The sequence below is a fragment of the Lepeophtheirus salmonis genome, chromosome 14 (assembly GCF_016086655.4).
Source record: "Lepeophtheirus salmonis chromosome 14, UVic_Lsal_1.4, whole genome shotgun sequence".
Classification (NCBI taxonomy): domain Eukaryota; kingdom Metazoa; phylum Arthropoda; class Copepoda; order Siphonostomatoida; family Caligidae; genus Lepeophtheirus; species Lepeophtheirus salmonis.
The window spans coordinates 19,646,609-19,665,297 of NC_052144.2; the positions used below are offsets into that span (position 1 = coordinate 19,646,609).

Below are 18,689 nucleotides of genomic sequence, written 5' to 3' on the forward strand. Positions count from 1 at the left end.
CTGTGTGTATTTGTACTTTAGAATGTACTAAAGGTTAGTAATTATTATTAAAATATCCAAAAATTACACCATAAATATATATCTTATCATCTACGGAATATTTAATTATTGCATATTTCTCATCCCAAATACAGTTAACCCTTCATTTAAAATTATTCAACTCATTTTTTCGTTGCAACTTGTACAAAATCCCAAGTTATACACAACTACACATAGAAGACTGATTTTTAAATTTGTTTTTCTTTCGAAATGTTGAGGGGAACAGAGTCCATCAATGTTTCTTTTAATAAAATATGAAGAAAAATTGATCAATGTTTAGATGTTGCACTTCGCCATCGAAATTTATTAATTTCACAATTTGCTTCAAGATGCAGGGGAGTAGCTGGAGGGGCTGTAATCCCATAGTGCACACTTTTTTTTGTCCTCTTTGACTAACATAAGATCAAAACTTTTTTTTTCTAGTGAGTTATGGATCACATAGATGCATATGAGATGTTTTTTTGAATACTATAATTATGATTGTCTTGGGTAGTACTCCACCCCGTGGATTACAATTTATCTGTTCCCGGTCAATCCACTATGTTAGGTAGATGTGTTAAGTATTAGACGGATTATATATTTGAATACAATATCCCTTATGTAAGTATTAAGTTGATGGCTCGGCCCTGTTTTTTTCTTACTAAGTATGTAGGAGACCAGACTTTAAAAAATTTAAGATTTTTTTTTTAAACAACTGGAACATATGTATTCTTATGTAGGAATTATAATTGTTGGATATAATTATCCTTACTCATACAATATATATGTACATATGTACGTGCTTAAAAATGAATAAAGTAATCTAGAGATTTAATTTTCCGTCTTATACTTCTACATAAGGAAAAAATTACATCTGCAGAGATTGTGTGTTCCTTATAATATGTACAATGTACATGCCTTAATCATATGAGCAGGAATGGGTTGAATCGTAGTAATGTATACAGATGTATATATCTAAGTGAGAGATTAAGTACTTCAAAATCATCATGAACAAATGAGATTAATTTTATTTAATCTTCAGTATGGAGAGGATGCGATCTTTATTGAACAACCAACACGGTTTTTTGATGAATATGAAAGCGGAATAATAATTTAAAATATTATTATTCAATACAGTTATCTTTGGAGTCAAGACCAGGCTGGTTTGAAAATATTTGACACCCGAGTATGTGGGGGCACTGAAATATTATATTAAACTTCTACGAGTTCGTTACTTACATAAAATATAATAGTAATCAGCAAGGCTTGATTCAACTATATTCTTTGAATAAAGCTTTAAATTATTTTCATGAATAGTCCTTTATTTATGTTGTTGAAGTTCGAAATTTTCTAAAAGCTTGGCTCACAAAGGCTATATGACAAAATTCTAAAAACCTGTCCATAAATCTAGAATTCGTTTGTTTTTACTATATACTGAGTAGGATTTGTGTTAACTTTCTTACCAACCCTCTCAGGACTACTCACGGCTAATCTAATAAAGCTTCATTACAGTTGCTCTTCTCCAAAACATGGCATATCCACCGTTGCCCATGCAACCCCTTTAACTTCTCTCCCGTTTACACTGCAGCCACTGTAGGTTCCTTGAAGTACTTGTAGAGTGAAGTGGATACACTGAAAAAGTTTTCCAGTGCGAAATGAGAAGACCACAACCAAATGCAACTGACGATTAAAGCAGTGTACCTATGTCACCTCTCTCTGCAATTCTTCCTGTTCAATTTTCTGCATTGTATCCATCATTTAAATAATTTCATTTTATATGTGTATGTGGCATTCGTAGTGATGGTGCGAGAAATCCTAGTAAGATCCTTGTCCTTTTTAAGGATGTAGTCCATTAATACAAGAAAAATGTCACTTCCCACCTCATCTATTCCATCCAAAGTATCGTCTGAACCACGAAAAGGCAGTTGGTTTTAATGCTATAAATTGAATGATGTCCAACAATAGCTGCTACATAGGTGCGGTTCCTGTCTAGTTGTGTTGTATTTACATGTGTGGAGATCTCTGTACTAGCCAGACTCCTTTTATGCCTCTCCTTCAACAATGCTACTGACTTCATGTGCTCTTTGCTGGACTTGTGCTTTCCGAGGTCCTTTCCACGTACAACAGCATGGACCAGTTGCTTTAGACAGTCATGGTAAAAACATCGGTACTGTTTCTATTTTACCCAAAGTTTATCTAGAGATAGCAGAAAGTTGAATCTTTCTCACACAAATACTCAACCCATTCTCTGGCAGCAAACTATGAGTTGTATAAGGACTGCTTTAATCCAAAGTACTCGCAAGTTGGATATGTTTTAAGAAATACCAGGGTTGGTTGTATTGTTTTGAGATCAACTGGCACTTGAAGGCCCCCCAACGGATGGCAGTGAAGAAGCCGAAGGCTGCTTGTTCGGGAGTGAGGGCGGTGACGGCAAAGGCAGCGAGTTGAGAAAGATTAAGGTGGCGATGCTAGTCCTAGGTTCCACAACGGTTATAGCGCTGACATTGACAGAGCCGAAGTAACGTCGACTTTTCCGACTGCCGCGGGACTCACATTGTCTCCACCCTCTTCCTACTATGGTTAATGTCTTCTGCAGTGTTCTTTTAAACAATTTTCGGATATCCATTGCGGAATGGGTTGCTGTAATCGTTGAAAAATAACGAATTTGATTGGTTGAAAGAGATTATTTAAAATTGTATCTTCTAATCAACTTTTCCTCAGTATTGTACTAATCATCAGCAAAGCAACTTCCCCTCACTGCTCTCTCATTTACATCATCATCATGCCGAAGAAAACGTGTATTTTTTTCATGGGGTTCTAACAACAGAGGTACTGATGTGTGGAATTATGATTTGGTAAATAAAAGTATATCTTGCCGTTTTTGCAGTTTCTCGTACCCATTTCGTTCTTTATGGAAAGTAATCCGCCACTTCGAAACCTCCCATCAAATCAACAACTTAAAAGTATTCAATAAATACAAGATTCAAGGAGACGAATGAGAATTAAACGTTTTCATCATTCAATTTGGACGTAGCATAGTTACTTTGGCAATAACTGTGCTTGTGAAAAGATTGCCTCTTCTTACCAGCCTAACCATAGTAGAAAATCTGAATCAAGATTTGAAGGAAGAACCATTCAAGACCAAGTTAAAAGAAGTGCTTCAAAAGAATCCTGGCTACACAAAACTAAAGGAACTCTCAACAAGTGAAAACCTTGTATACAAAAATACTCCAATTGTCAATTGTTATGCTGAGAGAGTCTTTAGTATGAGGAATATCATCAATACGAAAAGGAGGTCCAAACTAAGTACTAAGAAATTTTTGATCACCAAATGGAATGAATGTTTTGTTATAATTTAATTGTCAACGCGTAAATATAAACAATATTTTTTAAATAATTTGTTACTTGATTGCCTCATTTCTATTCTTTAGATTTCGTGTCGAAGTTATCTATTTATCCTCTGGTGGTAACTAAGAAGTTATAAGTACACTTTCTGTAATGATGGGGTTGATGTTCTTTAACTAACAAAATATTTTGTCTTGCATAAATTTACAGAATATAATATACATTTATAAAGTTATTTATAGGTAAGTTATATATTAATAATATACAACAATCTCTCTTCCTTCATGTGTAAATAAATAAATAATTCAAGTTAAAGATATATTCTAAACGATAACTCTTTTAATTGGGTTGGAATCGATATTTACTTTGAACAATTGATCCAGCGACAGATGGGATTGCACCACTCCCATATGTACCTATTATATTTTTGAAGTAATTTCCATGGACATTCAATGCATCGATGGGTTATTTATTCAGCTCAAATTTTTGAATAGAGTTGATTGAAATTGAGTTTTCTTTTAGACACCTGCTTACTCTTGCATAGTGCCCTCTCTTACCACATCTTGTACATTCGATGATTTTTGCAAGTAAACATTCCCATTCTTATGAGGAAATTGGAAACCACACTGTCTACACAATCTTTCTTGGCTCTTGTTCCATGATCTCCTACAGCTTTGACTTCTTCGATATATATTGAATCCACATCACTGTATTTGCGTTAACACCCTTTGATACTAGACTATTTTGATTATTCTTTGCCGTTTCTACTATTCTCCATTAATATATACTTCGCATATTTTATTTGCATCATCAAATAATCTTAATTGTGCTTCTCTATACTTCCGGACTCCGGTCAATTTGTTAGACGTCATCATTGAATGTTCTTTCAAATAGAAGTTAAATACTTGTATCTCAGGTCTAACGATGATTAGATCCACCTCGTATATTGATATTCGTAACCAAAGTTTTATATTATGACAATTAATATTTAATGCTATTTGTATCATACAATAAATTATAACTAACATAAAGACATTTTCTTGATAATATTATTTTGATTAAATAGTACCAAGTAAAGCTATATTTTAGTGAAGGAAAGCTACTATATGTAGAAACCTTTCAGATAAGTTGTAATGTTAAAAAAATCATAATAAGTATGTTCGAAATTACCCATCGACCATCAAGTATGATTTATGAATAAAAGTGTGTTTATGTCCGAAAGAAAACAGAGGAATCAGATAGTTGAAGTTGTATTTGCGGGCGCAAAGCACGCTTCCCACAACCCTAACTATGGATGTGTGTATTTTGCAAAAGACGCCAATAAGACACACCATGCTGGCCGGCGGCCAATCAAAGCAGCGCTAATATAGAGGGACAGCATTGCAACCTCCAGTGTGATATTGCTTTATCACACAGTATAAAGCAAAATATATACTAGGAAAATGTACTGTTAATAATAATACTTAGTAATAGATTTTGATTTGTTTGTTTATTTAATCATATAAACGAATGAAATGACTTATTGGAACAAAAATAGATCCCTACTGAGTGGACTGTTGCCAAGCAACATATAAACAAAACACCATACATAAATGCGGATTGATTTTGTCACTTTGGTGAACAGTCAGAGTGATGGGGAGGCTCATATCTCAAAGGTATTTAATGGAAATTGTCACAAGTTTCATTACAATACGATTTGTGAACAATTATTTTATTATTTTTATCATATTTATAAAAAAAAATATTTTTTATAATATATTTAATAAAATATCTAAATTTTCAATTATATTATACTTTCGTAAATAAGAATCCTAATTTATTTCATTAATCAACAGAAAATAGGTATAGTATATAAAATACGAGTTTAAATATAGAAGAATAATACGAATTTACTACAAAAGTGGTTCTACATACTGTAGTTAATGCTCTTATATCCCATCAAGATCCCACTCTGAGTTTTGGATATGTTTGAAAAAATATATTGAGACATGTTCGACCAAAATTAAAACAAAAACGATTTTGCTGCTAGGCAGCAGCGCCATTTTGAAGGCTGCACAAGAGCCCTAAACTTTTATTTTGGATTTAAATAAGATTATTATTGAATATAAATTATATTTTGCGTTCTTGTGCATTTTTTGACGTAGTTTGTGTTAAAATCGAGCCACTATGAAAGGAATTATGGTCTTCTGAACAACACTGGTCCAACGCATTAAGCCCAACTTTGAGCAGACCTACAACGACCTAGGTGAATCACAGATACCCTAATATTCCACACACTCTCTTCTTTCATATAGAAAAACCAGCTTACTAAAAATCATCAAAATCGGTGATGGTCATGCCGTAAATTGCAAAAAAGTGTATACACTTGACGTGGAATGACCCATCTATAACTGTATATCCACATAGACATGTAAATACAGGATATATGTGGAAACCCGCCTTTACACTCTGGGAGTAATTTTTTTCATGTTTATTTATGTCTTTTTGAAATGTATTTATAAGTTGACATGTTTAAATTCATTTTATATATAAAAAAACTCGGTAAAATGTGGCAACTACTACGTACTAAAAAAGCAATACACCAGTAAGTTTTTTCAAACTATTCTACTTCTACAATATCTTTGGTATTGTTTTTGTGTCTACATTTTTTTTTGTAGACTAGCAATAAGATATTAATTGTAAGCATGGATTGAATATATTATTATATGATAATGGAAAAAACTGACCATTTCCATAGAGAAAATATATTTTTGTACAATTATGACACCCTAGCTTTCAAACTATTTAATGAGGCAAGATTTTTTTCACTTGAATAGACTATAGGAAAGATTTCAGAGTATTTTATAATTGAAATTACATACATACACACAATTTTGTGCTTGTGAATCCCTTCGGATTCAACTATTTTGTATTAATATACACTTTCTTCATTCATATTGCCATGGTGTTATCGCCATCGATTTATTAAGATTGTTTGAGTAAGTTGAATTGCATAAGACAATATCTTATTAGTTTAATGGATTTTTTTTTAACTTTATAATTCTTTCCTATTACTGTTTATCCTTGGAAATCAAAACGGTTAGACATGACAATTTCCATTATTTTATATACTTTTTCGACAATTGGCCCTCCTGAGCGTTGTGTATCTTTGATATTAAAATTATCCAAACATAATTGACGAAACCAATATTGCATTTAATTGCCTGTTACAGCATCAGTGTTGTAAATATTATTCACATTTTCAGTCGCCCGTCTTGCGTTTTTCAGTTTTTTTTTTTTTAAACAAGTTGGAAACGAAAGCCAGGTGGCTGAAAATGTGAATAGCGTTTATAGTTTATTATGTTAAGATAATTCTGATGTCAAAGATCCATGTGGACAAAATAATAGAACTTGTCGAGTCCGATTGTCATTTCAGCACTCTTTTGATTGCGAAGGAGATGAACATTAATGGATTTTTTTTTATTAATGCATCAAAAATAATGGACTTCTTTTTACTATACCTAATAATAAGTGAAATAAAAAGTTCTGTGCTTTTTTCGCTTTATTTTTACAATAACAATACCAAGCAGAGTATTTTTATTATCGTTTGACTCATCGTGCTAATTAATTGTTGTATTGACTTTATTTTGGGAATTTAATTATAAACTAAAATGTTTATTTTTATATGTAACTTCTCCAAACGAATAAAGTCTTTATGTGAAAAAAAACAAAAAAAAAACATAGTTAGGATTATCGGATTTAGATCAAATATGCGCCGTTTTGTTGATTACTTTTGTATATTTTGAAGGCAATTTCATAATTTGGCAATTCAATAAGTTTTTGTACCTATCTTCGATGTCCATATTACTAGAACAGATTCGTTGGAACCACCTCTTTGGTCTTGAATTCGATCCTTTATTGGGTCCATATAGACCACAAAAAAAATTGGTTGTAGTGATACCGAAGAATGTATCGAATTTTCTCTTTTTTACTTCCATTTTGGAACGCTGTAACACGCAACTGGCAATAAATTTTACTTTGTGTTCAATAATCTTAATACTGAACAAGTCAGTCAAGTTAGTATTTTTGTTCTCGGTGACTAAGGTATGCTTCAGTTATCGTGTTTTCGAGGGATCATAGTGTTATTCACTTATACTAAAAGAATAATTGTTTCTGATAAATTAATTAATCAAAAAAAGTATGGGGATACTAATAAAAGAAAGTATGGGGTTATATTAGTTGGATTAGTGTTAAGAGTGCCACCAAGGCTCAAAGTTTATATAGGTAGTCTTTTGAGTTTGCATAGATAGCCATCGTTATCTTCCAAGGAAGGAAACATGGACACATAACAGAGTCTAGGGATTTAATTAAATAGTCTCTGGAAGGAGTCCAAATCTCGGATCAGTACCTTAATACTGCGAGGACATAATGCTTGTAAGGTTTTATCATGAACGAAGGGTTTCAGTTTTTGAAACTTATTTTAATGATTCCCAGGTGCCCATTAGCCTTCCTTATAATTTAGAATATATGTCTCTTCAATCTCAGACCACTCAGTACATATTTAATTTTTTTACGTACAAAATTGTATTTTATTTTTTAGAGAAATAAAATTTAATTAATATGCGACAACTTCACCTAATTTAACTGACTGAGCTTAATTACATTGAATATTATGTATTGGTGATTCCAGTATATCATTTGACATTTATTTTTATGTTTATTAGACTTTGTGGATGGAGGTCATAAAAAAAGAAGTGATGGTGTTCTTGTGGGTCTTCCGATTGGACCTGAGCTAAAAATGGAACCTTATTTTGTCGCACCTTCCTTTGGATCGCATAACAACCGTAACATAAGTGTATATGCTGGCCAAACTGCCTATTTGGACTGTCGAGTGAGGAATTTAGGAGCAAAGAGGGTGAGTTGCTCTAATTAATTTTTCTATTATTGTAGATTGAGTACATGAAGTACATTTTCGTAGATCGTTATGTATTTCTTGTACTATTTTCTTAATATTGATAAAAATATTAAAGGGGAAAATAAAATTTGGTTTTTAATATTATAATTAACCCTTTCATACCAAAGTACATTACAAGCGATACATACCTACAACGAAAGCTTTTATTTATTTGTCTTCTATTGCACAACACAAACATTTTGTTAGGTTTCATTGTAAAATTGTAGACCATTAATTTGAGAATTTTTTTCTTTCATCATCTATATTTCATTCAACTGAACGTATTTAAACACTGTCAGCACCGCATAGGATATGACGTAGAAGAAAAATAAAATATACCAGTTGATACATGTGCAAAAGAAATCCCTTCACGACCTAACAATTCAAACATGAATAACTTCTGATGTATAAATTAGAGCTAAACAATATTTTTAACATATTTGTATCAATATAGTAACAAATATACATTTGATTAATAGATCCATTCCTTCAAAAATAAAATAGTTATAATACTTTCAAGTTGTATTTTTCAAATGTTGAAAAATGATGATATTCAGTAGGATAGAAAATATTCAGAACTCACTTTTTGATGAATAGCTATAAAATATGAAATATTGTGTGGCATCTTTGCTATCAAATAAAAAATATAAACTATGTTTTAAATAAGCACAGTAATCGATATTAAATAAAGGGGGCACAAGTGTCTATTGGTACAAAAGTTTTGGTACTTGATTTTTAAGATTTCAATTTCTTTTTTAATAAACATATTTTTGTTATGCACACTGTAGGATAGTGGTTTTTAACACCATCTATGAAAAACATAAAGGCATAACAATTTTTTCTGGAAAAAAAACGTCTATTATATTCTGGAGAAAAATATATACGTGTTTTGTTTTTTGATTTTTTTCAAATATTCTGACTGACATTTCATTATTTCCGACTCTGATATGAGGTGATTTTCATTCAATTTTCCCCAAAAATAATAAAAAACCGTTTTGATGTATCATTTGGTTTACTTTTTCATCGAATGACGGTTTTTTTTCTTCAAAAGTGAATGTTTTTCTCCCTATTTGGAAATGGTACAAAAAAAACTATTAATGGAATTTTTTATTTTATATTTAATATACAACATATAAAGATCGCTAATGTCCAAGATATTCATATTCAATTTCCAACAATCAACGGGTAAATTGATGCATATCTTTGTATTTAGGCAAGAAAAAGCAAAAAGTGTATCAACTTAATTTTCAATTTACATGTTGGCATAAGCAAATTGTGTACAAGCCATAAACTATAAGTGATCGATTCATCATTTGAATTTGAAATATCAATATTACCGTATTTTCCGCACAATAAGTCTCATCAAATAAAAAATGTGCAAGGAATGCATTTTTTCATGAACAAATATACATTCATAATTCATATTAAGAAAGAACATTACAATAATTAAATTATTCAAAACCATTGAACTCTTTATTAATATAATCACTAAAGAATAACCTCGCAAACGTAGGAATTGGATTGCTCTCCAATCTCTTACAAACTTGTAGCTTACACCAAATTAAAAGTTGTAGTATAAACTCTTATATATATACTTGAAGGCATGGTGCTGTAAAAAAAAATATAATAATTACATTTTCCAAAATTTGAGACACAAAAAAGGGTTTTCACTTCAGAGTTGATAAATTCATATGTTTTATACTACGATGTACAATTACAAAAAAGATTAAACGGATATAAAACAGTGTACATGATGATTATAATCTCATAGCTATAATTTTTTTTAAAGTAAGGCCTATAATCCGGCAAACATGGTAGTTATTAATTAAAAATCATTTGATTTATTTAAAAAAATGTCTACAAATTCTCTGGAACTCTAATAATTGAATCACCCTTATCACGTGAACTGTAAAATTAATTTTTTTAAATACGCAATTATTTTGTTAATGTAATCTATTTGTACATATTGAAAATTGTACACATTATGTAAGAATGATTTCCATATATTTTCTTACATCTAAGTTCAAAGGAAAAATTATGTAATTCAGATTCATCACTTTTGTAACTATTACTATATACCCATGGCGGGGGACTTGGACTCAACTCCATAATCAGAATGTTTGATCTTTGAATTGAGCTCACGATCATTTCAATTATGTCATTAAATATAAGTTACTCTATAAAAAACTTTTTAATATGAGGGAGCTCAGTTCGAGTACGAATACATAACTACTAACATATTGAGAAGGAATAATATCCTACTTAACCATTGAGATTTGTTTTGAGATTGTGTTGTGGTGGTTAGTTTTGATTTATATAGGGCTCAAGAAAAGAGAGTTATATATGTAGTGTTAACGAGCTTGAAACTGAACTGGGATTAAAAGAAATATTTAAGACTTAAGACTCAACTACAGATCTGATACCAAAAACTTGGGGCTTTTTTTGGTCTTACAATATAGAGACTTTTTCTCATCTCTGCTTTATACAGAGTAACGTATCGCACAAATATAATCATTTTTGTTAACTTGTGCTACGCCTCATTCATTGCAGAGAACAAGAAATAAAACCTTGAAATATGTGTACGGGATTGTTACATTTTCCCGTTCTTTCAAAATTGACTTGTAGGTGCTCTAAAACTAGAGTTACAAAATGTTTATAAAAGAAGATGTATTGTCCTTTGAATGTATATTAAAAATGTCTTTCTTTTATTGTACATACCACAGCATTAAGCCTCTAAAAAGTATTAGTTCTGCTACAATGTACAATTGTAGAATATAATCCCAAGTAGGCTCTACAGGAGCCAAAAAGTTTAAATTTGTTTACTGTCAACCATACCGTAGAAGGAAAAGTCCATAGGGTTGCAATCAGAAGAAGAAGGAGGCAAAAAAAAGATCAAAATTCGATGAATACCACACCAAGACAATTTTGGCAATATGAGTGAGTTTATCATTCTTTTGAAAGTAGACTAAGAGTTCCTGAAAACTCCGTCTAGATCCATGGCAGTACCTAAGTAGTCTTTAGGAAGTCAAAGTTGGTGTCTTTGACGCTCATTGTTGATTTTGGGAATACAGAAATGTAGTTGTTTTTTTTTTTTTGCCATTTGAGAATTGATACTACTTCACAATGCACCCCGTATCCACAACTAGCTTTTTATCTACTCAGAACCTCGCTTGTCAAAAGAGTAAGGCAACATGAGGAAAAACATAGAGTCACTAGTATTCTGTTTTTTTCATGTTGTCGACTGTTAATTATTATTTTTGATAATAGGTATTAATTATTATATAGGATTAAATTGATAATTTTATCAAAATAAATATCAATGAAAGAGTTTGAAGTGACATAAATTCTAAGCCAAATTGATATTAACTAATGTAAAAATCCAAATTCTATCTAATACTTTTTTGAGAGCGGAGTGCGTAAAGTAGAGTGTTTTAAATTATACAAGAGTCAACTTATGATAATCAATTTATATAGCACAAAGAAAAATACTCTACTTCCTTGTTTCTTTCAAAATGCAAGGCGTGATCATGATGGAGGTTGATTTTTAAATTGTACTTATTATTACAAACTTGGCTAGGGGGAAGTAATTTGAAGCCCTTAACGAAACTTCAAAAATGTCTTAGAAAAGATCAATAAATTGATAGTACCATCATTTAAAGCAACTATGTAGTCTTTTATGATTTTTTGTATTATACAGCAAAGAAAGAAATTTGAGTGAGAATTTTAATTATCTTAAAAGGTCTGCTTTGAAGCTCATGAACATTCGATGTACAAATAGTGGCTTACACATTTGTACCAAGTTTAAAAAATATTATATATATCAAATGGATAAGAATGCACAAAGTAATGAGCTATTATAATAAGCCATTTTATAATTTTAACATACCAAAATGATGCAAATAAAGAAGACAAAGACGTATCTTGTTTCTCTGGAGGGAAAAAAAAAACATATTTATTTATTGATGCAAAAATTTTGTGGCATGAGTTGAATATATAATATGACAAAAACTTAATGTGTTTTTTTCCATTATTTAGCTCTAGGTAGTTTCATGCACAACTGATAAATTATGCTCTTGGTGTTAGCAAATTCCTTTAAATTATTCTTCAGTTTGAAGCATTTAAATACGGATTGAAATGTTTCTAAAAGATACATATATGAGTAGGACTTTTTTAAAAGTATGTTATGAGTGTTGTATGGTAATTAAAACACTCCTGTAAACTTTAATAACTCTAGGTTGAATGAATCAATTTCAAGCTTGAAATTATATTGGAAACTACTGAGTTTATGTTTATTTTTCTACATTGCACGTGACGTGTCAGAGTAAAAATGAGCTTAGGAAAAGGAATAAATCTCACAGTAATTTCTGACTAGATCAATTTGCTTAGGATAACAGTTCACCTCGTCAAGTAGAGGGTTGCCAGCAGTGAGAATGAAGAAGTAGATCTCAAACGTAAAACAGAGAGTGGGGTCAGGAAAAAGTTGATGTGAGAGATATGAAGGAGACAGTCCCAGCCAATCCGTGGAAGTCAATGACGGTGCATGCAAGAAACATGAGAATCTCGAAGTTTACAGTGTCCAGTAGGGTGGGCCAAAAACCAAAAAGTTAAAAAATTGAATATTGCTACTTATATTTCAATGTTATGCATAAAAAAGCATACATTTCAAATTTCAAATGGGTGGGAATTTGTTTATAGCTGTGAAAACAGGATATAAATATCAATGTCTCCTTTGTTTAATTATATCTCAATTTTATGCATACATTCAAAAAAATCATGTTACATAGTGAATAAATGATTATTATATCATACTTTGTTATCTTACTTTAAAAAAATTCAAAAATATAATATAGTGGTTCTCAAACTTTTGTAACTGACTTATCCCCTGTAAAATATTCAGCCACATATTCCCTAACCATCACAAACTTTTAAACGTAGTAAATAAATATATATTTCTTTCTTTCTTTTTGTAAATTTCACCTACCTCCTGGAGATTCTCCACGTACCTTATTTGAGAATCACTGGATTATAGACAATCAAAATTAGTTCTACATATTTGTATAACCCCCAACAATAAAAAAAGAAAAAATAGAATTGTAGAAATAAGACAATTCTGAATTAACTTTTTCATTCTTGATTGTTTTGTTTTTAAAGATATTTGAAATATAACTATTGTCTATTTATTTATCTCTCCCACTAAAACCAGGTTAAGACAAGTAGGTGTAACTATATATGTAAAGTGTCAGACGAAAGTACAAAATAATTTATAAATAATAACCTTATAATAATATATTATTTTAATTCCATCACATATTCAACAAATCCTAATAATAAACTTATGAAACCAGCTTTTATTCTTTGTTAACGAGAGTTTATGATTGAAACATTGAACGAGGAACATACTATTAATTAACAAGATGATGCATTATATCTTCTGAATAAATGGTATAACAATATAAATACGCATTTAAAAAATCAGTTACTTATAAAAAACCGTCTATCAAGGGATGCAGTATTTGTGACTTTAGCGAAACTCAACTGCCAAGATATGATCAACTTCGTTTTATGGTATAAGGTGGAATCTAAATTTTTCACTAAAAAAAACCCTACTGTGAAAGAAATACGTAAAATTTTACCTGCTAAAGTCGTAGATATTTACAAAACACCTTCACTACTGTCCGTGCAAAAAAATGTGGCAAATCAAATGGTATAAAATAATGAAAAATATAGAAATTTGATGAAATCTTTTACCAAGAGGTTACCAGATTACCAAGAAAATATTGATTCATTTATGGATTATCCTCATTCCTTATTTGATATTTCCTCATGTAACTTTCTTTTTTGCATCAAAACTTCATGTTTGATCAAAAGAAATAAAAGAAAAATGTTTATTGGTGCCCTAGACAAGAAAGCAACAGTTGCCTTACAAGAAAAAAGAGTATGACACTTAATTTCCCAAGCATTAAAAAAAAAACATAGAATTTTCTATCGTAAGTAATACCAGGGACGAAGACTTGTTTAAACCAAAAACTACTTATTAGCTTTTTAAGCTAATAAGTCCAACTCTAATAATCTATCTTTATTCTTTATAATGGCAAAAAGGTACAAAGAATAAGTTAACTTTGATGGATTCTCATGAAAATGGCTGTCGCTAGGACTGGTTTTGCATTGAGTAGGACCTTCGATAAAGATGAGATGCTAGGCACCTATATTTTACGTAAAAGGGCGAAGTTTAGAGCAAGTACACCCTTAAAACCAGCACTCGCTGTCGTTATTATTGTTGAAAAATACTAAAATGCTGTTCGTCAAGACAAATATACGGATATTACTTTATACAGTTAGAAAAATATTTCTTTTTGGATAAATTTAGTCTTGAAAACTTTATTCTTATCGATTCTATTTGTTACTCAAATAAATCCTATTTTGTAAGAATCTAACTTTGAATATAATTAGCAATAACCCATAAAAATAATACTTATCTTTTTGTTTTAAACATTTCTTGATATAGTAAAAGTCAGCCCTAGTGTCTAGGACTGTCAAGAAGAAGGGAGACAAGTCCATACAGCAAACATCACACAGAAGTTCATTTGTGAAAACAGCAGCATCCTGTAATTCTACCCTAGTCGATGTGGCCCTACAGCCTTGACATGAACCCACTTAAATTTACGTTCTGGTTACACGTGGAGTCAAGATCCTGCACCATCCGTCACCAAAATATCACCGGCAAACACGAGGAAAAAAACAAAATGATCTTTTAAAAGTTCAACAGTGGCGTTATATACTGGAAAAAATGTCTTGCATTAATGATCGTTCGTCTTGTCCTTCGTCTGACAAAAGCCACATTTGTGTTAATCTCCGTAAAAAAATTTGCCCTTACTTCTAAAGCACTGGAAAGTAGTATAATACTTAGCCATTTTCTGATGAAGATAAAAAAGAGCTGTTACATAACTCCCAAAAGTTAACAAGTAGCGTCCGAAGGTCACTTTGTTTATGAGTTCATTTGAATTTGATGTTTCTCCTGCAAAATTGACTCCACTTGTCCGGACCTTTATATCAGAGAGCGAACCTCTGGAAGGAAATCCCCACATAAGGGACTTCTCAAAAGAACAGCAGATGTCGACAACCCTCTGTGCGAATGTTTACATGTTGAAACATAGACAATTTGCAAATTATTTGTACTCATGATCTGTTTTATATTACTATTGCATCAATCATTTTAATAAGGAGCTGTACTTTGAGGCTATCAATTCATTTTGATTGAATATAATTATTTGTTTATTATAGATATATATATATATTTACAGGTAAAAGAACTGTGACCCCTTGGATTGTAATTCCACATGAAATTATTAACAATTTGTAATTTTCATTAAAATTAGTCAACCATTCAAAGCATATTTTAATTACTACATTATCTTCATCTATGGTACTTTATTTTTTTCGTTTAAAATGGTTCCTCTCATATTTCGACTGCAACATTTTGTTGTACAATTTGCTTATAAAAGTTAAAACTTAAGAGGATGCTCCTTACTAATCAATGTTTTAATTTTACTTTGCACATCCTTACATTGTGTTCCCCTCATAATAAAACTTCTCTGTGCAAAATGTCTTGGACTTTAGTTAATATTTAATAGCAGCCCTCGCTTCTTTATTTTTAGTGGTTCCCAAGGTGGGGCTCGCAAGATGATTTCCCAAAAAAGAAAATAATAATTTATGTTGATATTACTTTGAGTGGCATCTAAACTTAAATAATGATGAATGTATATATTTTTTTTGAAGAGTTTACGAGATTGTTAATAACAAAAAAGTTATGTTGCAGTATAAAGCGTATAAATACTTTTTTCTCCTCAAGTTGCAACTCATGGGGAATTATATGATTAAAAAGATCCCCAATGATGTTAACATGCTCTATTGTAATTGAAATTGGGTTAATGCTCTTACAATGGCAATAGTTTTACAACACTAAGAGGCAATATTCAATAACTTCTTCCAACTTTCAAAAGTGGTTAATATCAAGAAAAAGAAAAAAACTAACGAGAAATTGATGTTCAGTTGTATACATATGGAAAAAGTAAGCACATATGAGTTCGTTGAAATGGTCGCAATAAATACTGAGAGCTTAGTAGAGGGGATTGAGGCTGATACCTTTGTATTTATAAAGGTGGATACCACCAAATCTATAAATCTGGCCCGTCATCCTCCAAATTATTAGAATACAGGGAGGCGTATATATAGTGAGGCTTCACATGCCAGGTCGTACACAGAGAACAGCGTCCTCAGTGTGCATTGTGTTCTGAAGTCCTTGCTAAAGAGAGTCTGAAGCCTGTGTAAATGCTTTGACACCTGAATATTGATACATTTCACTAATAAACCGATTTATTTTTTTCTAAAAAAAGTGTTACGAGGTCAAAGGAAACTAATGAGCTTCATATGAGGTAACATAGCACGAACAAAAAAATGACATAGGATGTAATCAACATCGGGTTGCCTAATACTTATAATTATATGTAGGGAATTTCGACATTGAAATTTTTGACACAAAATATAAACATTTTAGGTAAGTGTTTGTTGAGATATTATGAAACACGAGATTTTAATTTTATTTTGTTAAATGTCATAGTGTAGTATGTTGTTCAATTAATTAAAATGCTTATAATATAATATTAGTTTCCATATTCATCTCACATCACTTATTCTGATTCCAACACTATGGAGGAAACTTGTTACACCCCATTTTTGTTATAATATATACTCTTACTATATATATATACATATTATATTTAATTAGGTTTTGTTTTTTGTGTAATTTCATGTTATACTTTGACTATCAATCTCAGTAAATAGTAAAAAAGTATATTTTTTAAAATTTTATTATTAACTATGCTCTATTTCAATAAATGTTTTATTTGTTTATCTTATATATGTATTTATAAGTATTGGCTTTATAACTCTAATAAAAAGTAAACTAAATGCTTGAATATACCAAATGACAGTTTTTACATGTTTCCCCCTGTTGTAACATGTACCATGTCTTCTCCTACCTTGTATCTATCATGTCTCCTCCTTGTGTATCAAGTATCCAACTTTTCGTTAGTTTTGAAAACACTAAAAAATGGCTATTAATTATTGCACTACAACAAAAATAATTGAAAATTATTTGTCTTAGGTAACTACGTATTAAGGTGGGTCATACTTTTCATTTTTTTTATATAAAAAATTGGTAGTGTTTTTTTTACTGTTTTTTTTTTCACGCAAGTTTCAAAAGTGTAATTTTCAAAAAGATAAAACAAATTTAGCTACATCAATTTCACTTTGAAAATGAGAGAAAATGCAGTTTTTTTCTATATTTGCCAGTGCCGGTTTTCTTTTTATAATTTATAGATATTCATATTGAAGAAATGTATATGTATTGTCCTTGATGTAAAGAGTTCAAATTTGAAGGAGTTGTAATCATTAAATCATTCTAACCCAGTTATTTGTGCACTTTAAAATAGATAAATAAGCAGTAATTTCAATACTGTTCTGTTTGGAGAATACTTAGAAACATATACTTTTATTTATAAACATTTTAATGCATATCTGCTGATGCTATATTTTATTAGTTTGTTTATTTTGATTCTAAATATATAAAAAGAGAAAATAAATATCACAATTCAGAATAATTTATTTACAAAAAATTTGTTCCATTAAATGATGAAAATATTTAAATTACAAACAGTTAAAGAGATTTAACTTTTTCTTTCAGTATATCTTTTTTATAATTTATTTAATTTTAGAAGGTTATAGAGGTATTGCTTGGATTACTGTAATGAATGAGTACACTCTGCTGGCTAAAGCAACTATAAAATTTAATTATACCATTTGGCTCAACTTATTTATCTGAAAAGACATTTTCCGTATTAACTGATATAAAAAATACAGATTGTGGCTTAACGTGCAGGATGATTTTCGAGTTGCTGCATCCAAAATTAAATTTAGAATTTTGTAATTGTACTTATTACTCAATTATATGTAATTTTGCAAGAGATTAATGAAAAAATATATTTTTCTTATTTTTGTAGATAACTCTAATTTTTCAAGGAGTTTTTACATTTTGCGTTATATGAATATTTATTCAATTTTTTTTAGTGTGAACATGATTCTAGTTGGCATTTATTGTTAAAAGTTAGTGAGCATGATATTTAATGAATAGTAATGTTCATCTTTCTATACAATTAGAAATTATTGTAGAAATGGGTACATTGTGACCTAATTTTAAAACATAATTATGGTATAAAATTATGTTTCTTAGATATATTTAAGCTTTATAAATGGGAAAAATATCATCAAAATAACCATTATTAATTTTCATTCCTTCTAGAGATATAAAATATACTAATAAGCTTCTTAGTTTATG

The 18,689-nt window shown here is 30.3% G+C and overlaps 1 protein-coding gene across 3 annotated transcripts in view; it reads left to right on the plus strand.

Moving 5' to 3' along the window:
• The window catches only part of LOC121129797 (neural cell adhesion molecule L1.1), a 297,246-nt gene that overhangs the window by 219,144 nt on the left and 59,413 nt on the right, over positions 1–18,689 (plus strand). For all 3 annotated transcript variants that reach the window (XM_071893367.1, XM_071893368.1, XM_071893369.1), the window contains one exon: positions 8,067–8,257. In XM_071893367.1, the coding sequence (XP_071749468.1) occupies positions 8,067–8,257 (191 nt within the window). The remainder of the gene's footprint in view (positions 1–8,066; positions 8,258–18,689) is intronic.